Raw genomic sequence first — 8,870 nt, 5'->3', positions numbered from 1 at the left:
ACTTAAAATCCCGTGTACGGCAAAGCAAAGTCAAGAATCGCGAAACTTCTGACCAACTCGGCGATTTGATGGCCTACTCGCTGAGTCCATTTGGAATCAACATTTTCTCAAAACATCAAAGTCGTCCGAAATTGTATCTAGTTTTCAGAACATTTTGAATCTTGTCAATCGGAGTTACGGTTCATGAGATATGCCCAAAACACTGATGAGGGGTCAAGCTATCCAGCAACATCCTTCTTTCTTCAAAATCCAAGATCCAAGCTTCCAATCGCTAGTTCTGCTTCCTTTTCCACCCGAGCATGTCATTGTTGCTGAAAAATGAAATTCTAAACTAATTAAGCACCTTTTTTTTCATTAAATGAGAAAAAAACAACATAAAATATTAAGATAATGCATGAATTTTATAACTAAATATGCCCATATCACTCGGCGAGTCGAGTCGCGAATGGAAGGACTCGGAGCGTGTGAATGCGGCGATTTAGTAGGCAAACTCGGTGAGTAGGGTTGACCTGGAAGGTTGACCTTGACCAGGACTTTGACGTTGACCAGAGTTGACTTAGTTGACTTTCAGAGGATAGTTAGACTAAGTGTGGCATGGATATTGGTAGCTCGGGGAGCTAGTGGAGCAGGAGTTCGGAGCGTTGCCAAGAAGCAGCTAGAGGGGTCATCAGCAAGTTCAGCAAGTGCAGGTGAGTTTCCCTTTGTGTGAATGGGTCTAAGGCCACAATGTCGGCCCATGTAGATGTGAGTAGGAAGACCCAGGGGTTAGCCCTAGGCACTGTATGCCAGTATGATATTTAGGACCAAGGTCCATTGATAGCGGGCAGGTGCCCAAGGAATGGTTTGCATGATAGAGTATACTTGTCATATATGTGATACTTGTATGTGCCTGGTAGGGAGTGAGTGTGGGTGAGGTCCCGTATCTCACCAATAGAAGAGCGTGGATGGTGTTCCACATCTCATTAGCAGCAGAATAGGGGCGAGGCCCAAGTTAGGGAAAGAGTGAGTGTGGGCTGGGCCCGTATCTCACTATCAGTAGGAGCGTGGATGGGGTTCCATGGCTCATCAGTAGCAGGACAAGGGTGAGGCCTTAGGACAGGATCCATTAGTATATGTTTAGCTTATGTGTTGTGGTATGTTTATGTGCTATTATATGTTAGCGGGCGAGGCCTAAGTTAAACAGATCTGTGTCCGAGCGGGGCTCGAAGCCAGGCGGGGCTTGGAGCGGCAGGGCCGTTGTAGTGGGCGAGGCCCGAGGTAGGGGAGGCCCAGAATAGCGGGTGTGGCCCAGTATGCGCAGTCTGTGGTTATGCATGGTATGTGGTAGGTTGGGGAACTCACTAAGCTTCGTGCTTATGGTTTTCAGTTTTAGTTTCAGGTACTTCCGGTATCGGAGGGAAGAGCTCGGGGTGATCGCATGGCACACACCATAGATTAGACAGTCTGGGAATGTTTTACTCTGATAATAAACATGTGTTTTGAAAATTAATACTCTGGTTCTGGTATGGATGATAATTATGTATTAAGTAATGTTTTATAAAAAAAAAATTTAGTCTTAAATTTTAGGACGTTACAATGCCCTTATCTTCTAAACATGTTAATAGCAATATACTTTGATAATCTTTTCTAATAATTTTTGGTACTAAATAATCATTTGTGGATATAAAATAAAAATTAAAATTAAAAAAAATTAAAAAAATTTAATTCCACAGAGGGTAACATCGATCCGCAGAAGGGCGCTCTGCGGATCTGTTCTTCGTTAACACCATATTGCGAATCTGTACTTCGCAACAAATCAATTTCCAGGGCAATAATCGGGCTAAAATTTTGAGATTTACTAATACAAACTATCATACACGATTTATGAACCATTGATGGAGGAAAAATAAAGAGTAAATTACACGAATGGTTCCTATGGTTTTGTGTAATTTGCACGTTTGGTCCTTAATTTATTTTTTTAACTCGGAAGATCCCTAGTATCTGTTTTGTTATACGCTTTGTCCCTGTCTTACCTAAAAAGACTATTTTGCTCTTGATTTTTTCATTTATTTAATCAAACACACTCCCAACCCCACTCCGTCACCTTACCTTATCCACCCTACAATTTTCTCATATTTAAATAATAGTATTTTTAGGTAAGATAAGGACCAAGTGCGTAACAAAAATAAACATTAGGGACCAAGAGTGTAACAAAAACAAATAGTATGGACCTTCCGAGTTAAAAAAAATAAGTTATGGACTAAACGTGCAAATTACCCAAAACCATAGGGACCATTCGTGTAATTTACTCAAAAATAAACCTATGAACATATATAAAACTCAAAATAATGACCAATTACGATTCAAAAGAAGGAAAAAGAAACTTACATGTGTACCATAGCCATCGGAGTGTAGTTCTTCCACAAGCCGTGATTTACGCACCATTGCAATGATCGGTTGATCGCATTCGAGTCGTCTCCTTAGTCTTTCCGTAGTATGTTTCAAGGTATATGGCTTTTTTCGCAGTGTAGGGTATTCAACGATGACAAATCAAAATCCGCAGAAGATATACAAGATCTGTAAAGCCGACTCTGCGGATTCTAAAAATCCCAATTAAAAACTATTACCACCTAGGATCCGCAATACTGTTCACTATTCGCATAGATTTTAATCGATCCGCAGAACACCCTCTGTGGATTTGTGGTCATTATATAAAACCTTGATTTTTATGGTTATTTTCTTAAAACACCCTCCATTTTATGGTTATGTGACGAAATTTCTCCTTTTTTTATAGCATGTTCGACAGTTGATCGCCCATTATAGATAAATAAATAAATAAAATCGTGCGTTTTGCCTCGTACTTTCTTTAAATTATGTTAATACAGCCCTTGTTCCCTTCCATTAAATATTACAAATTATGTTATAACAACTCAAAATTATGATGTTCCTCTCCAAAACTCCAAAGTCACCAACGACAATTCGATTAATTCCATTATTGTTCACCAAACTCAATCATAATAAAGAATCTTGGCACATTGCTAAAAAGAAACCCAATCTCAATCTCAATAATTAAAATAAAATGCACCCTGTTGATGTTCTACCTTCTCCAATTCGAATTAACACCCGTTTGAGAGAATCAAAGTTTGATGAGCGAGAATTTAATGAAAGAATTGAGCTGGTTGGTGAGCAATAATTGGCCATGGCGAAAATATCCACAATTTCAACGCACCAACCTTTTGTTCCTTTTCCCCCCTATTTCTTCTTCTCTACTCGTTTCCCCAAATGGTAAATCCACTTTGCTTCGCTTTTCTGTTCTTCGGATTTTGTGGGCATTCCACATTTCGCTTTTAGAAGGATTTCAAATAGCAGAATCTGAAGTTTTTCTTCTTTGGTATGTCACTCTCGTCAATAATTGGAGTTCTCCTTGTTGTTCTTGTTCATTATGTTGATGTTCATCGGACATTCTCTTATTAGGAATTTGAATGTTGGTTTTCGTTAAATGTTTCTTTTATACATAATTTTATTATATTTTGTCGAGCAGTATAAACCAAGTGTAGCATCAAGAATGGGATCTGGAGATTGGTTGAAGAATATAATCAACTTAAGTAAATCAAGGAAGCCAAAATCAAAGAGGATGAAGGTATACATGTCACATGTGTTAACATTATTTTAATGAACCAAGTTATCGTAGTCTCATAGATATATTGTGGTGTAAATAAATTAAATAAAAAAAATTAGAATTTTTTTATTCTAGTACATTTCTTGCAAAAAGATTGCTAAGATAGTGCTTAACGAGATGGAAAATTCGTTCCAATTCGTAATATGAGAAAAAAAAAAACATATATGGGGAAAAAGGATCTTAAATTTTATAAGGAAAAAAGGGTTTCAAAGTTTATAAAAATTTGATATTTGTGCATGCTATTACAGGGTTTTACTTTACACGTGAAAAATAAATTGGAATCCCAACCTCAAGAAAAGTCAACAATTTTGGTCAATGGTGTTGCTTCCGAGAAGTCTAAGGTTGTCCATCAGTTGGTTGAGGATATTGCTGCAACTCGGATCCAAACAGCATTCAGGGCATTTAAGGTAAGGGATTTTGTTTTTTTTTTTTTTTTTCAAAAATTGTTGTTTGAAAAAAAAAAAATTAAGATATTTGAGAAAATTGAGAAAACTGGAGGAAAAATTAAATGAGGGAAAGTTTGTAAAAAAATTTGTACTTATGTGTACATCAAGTAAAAAGAAATTATATACATATATATTGAAACGCATTGGATTTTTCAACAGTAAAATTTAGGATTTTAGGTTTCTGCCACCACTCTTTGGCGGTTTCACAGTTTTCATCCGTTCAGTTTTTACCACTACAATCTCCACCCATAGAAGTATGTTCAATTGTCAATTTGGTCCCTTCCTGTTCCAACATTGTTCTATTTGGATACTTTTTTTGCACATCCTTTTTTCCACACAATATTTTATGGTTATTACACAATTGGCCCTTCCTTGGTCAACGGTTAATCAACCCTACTCTAAATTCTTGGATTTCGCCGTTACATGTTTTTTGAAACTGTCGCTTTTGTACAAATTTTTATTTTTGAAAACTTTAAATTATTTCCAATCAATTTTTTTTTACCAAACTTTAAATTATTTCCAACCCATGCTTTCGCATGGGCTCTTTCCTAGTTTTGATTATAACAAACCGTAACGTTTGACTTTTATGGTCAAACCTACCATTTGTCAACTTCTTATGGAATTTGGTATGTATTTATTACCAATATTTTCGCTATCATAGTATTTTCTTAAAGCTTATTGTCATTATCCATTTTTTTTTCAAAATATCTGACATTTCAATCAAAATTTCTAGTTGAATTTAAACCATTTGACCTCAAAACCCTAATGCACCTTGTTTACTTGTTTAGAAGGGAAGGAGTAATAAAATGAACAAACATTACGTCCATGCTAAATGACCATTTTTTCCCATGTTATATTCTTTTTATTAATTATTATAGCTACTTTTTACTAGCTTTTCCGAATCTTACTAATTTAACCCTAAATAATATAAATAATCATATATGAAGGCAAGGAAAGCACTAAAGCATTTAAAAGGAGTATTAAGATTGCAAACACTTACAAAAGGTGATTTTGGAAAGAAGCAAACATCAAATACATTAATGAATCTTCAATCATGGAGCAAGATACAATCCCAAATTAGAACACGAAGACTTCAAATGGTTGAAGAAGAAGGAATTAAACGGAAGAAATTAGAGAATCAATTGAAGCTCGAGACCAAGCTCCGTGATCTAGAGGTAAAAAAATATACATACATTGCAATTATGGTTAACAAAAAATAAAAAATAAAGTACATTGCTATTTCCTTGCATTTTGCTAAAAATAATCGTAGCACTTTTCGTGTAAAAAAGTAAAAAACTTATTGTTATTATAATACATAACTTGAATTTTTGTTCCTCTTTCTATTTTGTTTTTGGTATGGTAGGTGAAGTGGAGTGGTGGTTATGATACCATTGATGAGGCGCTTGCAAGGATACAACATAGAGAAGAAGCAGCGGTAAAGCGTGAGAGAGCTATGGCATATGCCTTCTCTCATCAGGTAAACTCAATCAAATTTTTTTAAAATTCAATTAATTTTTAGTAACTATATTATAAATACATTGAAACTATGTTGCACATTTGACTTCTTTTTCCATATACTAAAAAATAAAGAAGGAATTTTATGGGGTTAAATGCAAGAAGTAGTAATGTAGTTTTGTGTATTTGTATATAACATAATCTTCTTGTGATTTCTTCTCATTACAACACTGTACTTTAAATAATCTACCAATTTATAGCAATGTGTGAAATACATAGTAATTTTCATTGCTATAATTAGATGGATTTTTCAAAGTATAATGACAAGAATCAAGATAAGATAAAATTAGAAATACAGTGTTGTAATAAAAAGAAATGAATATAAGACGCCATAAGAAACAAGTAAACGGAGATAAGTTGCTATTTCTTTCATTTACCCTGAATTTTGTTTTGGGCTAAATGGAAAAAATAGCAACATACTTTCATAAATTTGTTTAAATAACATTCTATTTTCATTTCTTCCTATTACAACATTGTTCAATTTTCATAAAAAAATTATAATAATAAAAAAAGCTAATTTTACAAAGTTGTTATAGAAAGATTATGAATCTAGGATTATGTTATTAACAAATAAATGAAAGTACATTGCTATTTCTTGCATCCAAAGATTTTTACGATGAATTTTCAGTGGAGGCCGAGTTCAAGATACAATTTAGTCCCGTACGATTCAGAAGTAGCTACTGCTGAATGGGGTTGGAGTTGGTTGGATAGATGGATTGCAATTCAACCATGGGAAAACCGAGTCCTGGTTGAGTTGACTCAGAAGAAACTCAATAGCCCAGCAAACAAAGCTATGAAAAACTCAAAATCACCATCAATGAAAAATTCAGAGTCCATGAAAACTTCACCTAATGGTATGAAAACTCCAATAAACCGGAAGCTATCTTATGTGGCAGCCATTAAAACAGAAACATTGGTAAAAGAGTAATATTTGGTAACCGGTCAAACGGTCAAACCGAACATGACGTGCTACATTTTGATTGTATGTGTAAAGTTATTTGATTTGTTGATGGGGTCGTTCATGGGTATGATATTTACTTTTTTTTAATGTGTAAAGTTATTATTATTTTTTGTATTTATATTGTAAATAGATGCAATAATGATTTATGGGGTGAAGATTGTATGTTTGTATTTGGTTGGGAATGTCAAAGAATTGTCGTTTTGGGTTATTTGGAAATCTCAAACAAAAACTGAACATGATATTTTCATTTATGCGTTTGATTCATTCATTTAAAAACAAGGTGTTTTGACTTTTATATCTTTTATTTTAATTGAAGAGAGAATCATGATGAAAATATAAAAATCAAAACACCTTTTGTTTCTAGTTGATGAATAAACAACACAAAACTCTCAAACTCAAATGTGTTTCCATTACATATGGTTAACGTCATGTCAGTTAATGATAATTTGTGGTTAATTTATAAACCAAATTAAAAGAAGTTTTCACTTGTATTTGTGGTGTAAAAATTAATAACTACGAGTTTTCAACCAAAAAGGTTATAAATGGAATACTTTGTTTATACAAACTACGGTAGATACCCATGCTTCCCATTGGTCGGTGTATCCCATGCTTTACATGGGCCAATGAGCTTATTTTATTTAATTGGATTGTGTTATTTGCTTGATTTTTTAAGCAAATTTAAGATACGTTTGAAAATAAATATTCATAATATTAAAATGTATGAAAAATGGTGCAAGTACATCGAAATCATTTGGAAGTAAATGATTAACGTTGGAAAATTGCAAAAAAATGTCAAGCATATGGAAAGCGTTTAAAAAAAAAAAGACAGGAGTGAGATTATGTTCTTATGCCTTGCTTGGTGCATCTCTTCATACATTTTGATTTGTTTTTTGGTTAGTATTTAGTGCGTTTATTACCTAAACATGGAGAAATGAATAGAAATGAAATTTGGTTTTTGGTAAAAGATTCAAAACTAATTGGAAAAAACAAAAAAATGTGTAAATTCAAAACTAATTGGCAATGTAATTTGGTTTTTGGTAAAAAAAAAAAAAAATCAAAACAAATTGCTAAAAATGGAAAAAATAATGTAAATTCAAAGTACATTGCTATTTTGTGTGTTTTCCACCTAAACATGAAGAAATGCAAAAAAAATAGCAATGAAATCTGGTTTTTGGTAAAAAAAAATTAAACTAATTGAAAAAATACAAAAAATGTGTAAATTCAAAGTATATTACTATTTAGTGCATTTAACAGTTGTTCAAGAAGTAGGCTAATTATTTTGACTTCTCGACCTTCTCAGCTGTCCGAGAGACAGGCTAATTATGTGGCAAAGATTGAATCTGCTAAAAACTAAAATGGATAAAATTAGCACAACAAAACAAACTGAGAAATCTTCAAATAATCATCTCGGGTACTTTTTGCTTACATGTGTTGGACAATATTAACAAATTACCTTTTCTAAATATATGTGGATATAAAGAGCTCCAAGCAAATGGAATGGGATTTTTATTCCTATTACAACTTTTCACTTTAAAAATTCTACCTTAATATTGTTATGCTTTCACCAAAAGAATCAAGTCCTTGATTTGTCGCAAAAAAAGGCCATATTTCCAAACTTCATACATGGGTTTAAGATTATATTTCTTACCTTGAAACTTGAAGGTACCATTGAAGCCACAGAATGTTAGATCCAACATCTCCAAGTTCTCTAAAGTTGCCAATCGTGCAATTTATAAGAAAATGTTGTAAGTTTCCTTATAATAAGCATTTGTGCATGATAAGTAAAAAAAAAAAAAAAAAAAAAAAAAAAAAAAAAAAAAAAAGGTGACAAGGTGTCGTATATGTCAAAAAGAAAATAGTCAATAAAACATAAATGAATTGAAGCCTTTTAAGGGAGCGAGATTCAACTTTAAATATATATATTTTTTTTTATCTTTTTCCAAACATATAAATATTTATTCTCCACGAATTCAATTTTAGATGCTTGTTAATGCTTACTAATTGTCCCCTATACAGGTAAAAAAGAAAATAATTTTTTTGACAATGGGATTTGAACCCACACAATTGACTTAAATCATCATGTTAAACTAATCCATCTCAACTTATAATTATATAGTTGAACTGTAACAATAATATAATGGTCCATGAGCAGTTTATACATGCTTCTGAAAAGGACTTCATATTAATATTTTTTGGAGCTTGCTTCAGCAATATGTGGAATTAATAGAGGCTGGTCAATTTCCTAGATCAATAATCAATACAAGTTAAATGGCAGGTGGCATGAGAAACA

General features: G+C 33.0%; 1 protein-coding gene across 1 annotated transcript; it reads left to right on the top strand.

The window, feature by feature from the left end:
- Window positions 1–3,081: 3,081 nt before the first annotated feature.
- LOC145045856 (protein IQ-DOMAIN 10-like) lies at window positions 3,082–6,788 on the top strand. Its single transcript, XM_078994158.1, has 6 exons — window positions 3,082–3,370; window positions 3,521–3,619; window positions 3,907–4,065; window positions 5,052–5,279; window positions 5,468–5,581; window positions 6,248–6,788. Exons 2-6 carry the CDS (start codon window positions 3,545–3,547, stop codon window positions 6,545–6,547), a joined length of 876 nt encoding a protein of 291 aa, XP_078850284.1. The 5' UTR covers window positions 3,082–3,370; window positions 3,521–3,544; the 3' UTR covers window positions 6,548–6,788.
- Window positions 6,789–8,870: the final 2,082 nt, after the last annotated feature.

Source organism: Lactuca saligna, chromosome 1, assembly GCF_052625555.1.
Source record: "Lactuca saligna cultivar CGN05327 chromosome 1, ASM5262555v1, whole genome shotgun sequence".
Classification (NCBI taxonomy): domain Eukaryota; kingdom Viridiplantae; phylum Streptophyta; class Magnoliopsida; order Asterales; family Asteraceae; genus Lactuca; species Lactuca saligna.
Note: the sequence above shows the minus strand (reverse complement) of the source record. Positions and strands in the feature narration are given on the sequence as shown.

Bases quoted from the DNA above. Each gene is read 5' to 3' on its own strand.
- LOC145045856 (XM_078994158.1), top strand. From the start codon at position 3,545: ATGGGATCTGGAGATTGGTTGAAGAATATAATCAACTTAAGTAAATCA. The intron at 3,620-3,906 runs GTATACATGTCA...ATGCTATTACAG, and splicing joins CAAAATCAAAGAGGATGAAG to GGTTTTACTTTACACGTGAA. The intron at 4,066-5,051 runs GTAAGGGATTTT...TCATATATGAAG, and splicing joins CAGCATTCAGGGCATTTAAG to GCAAGGAAAGCACTAAAGCA.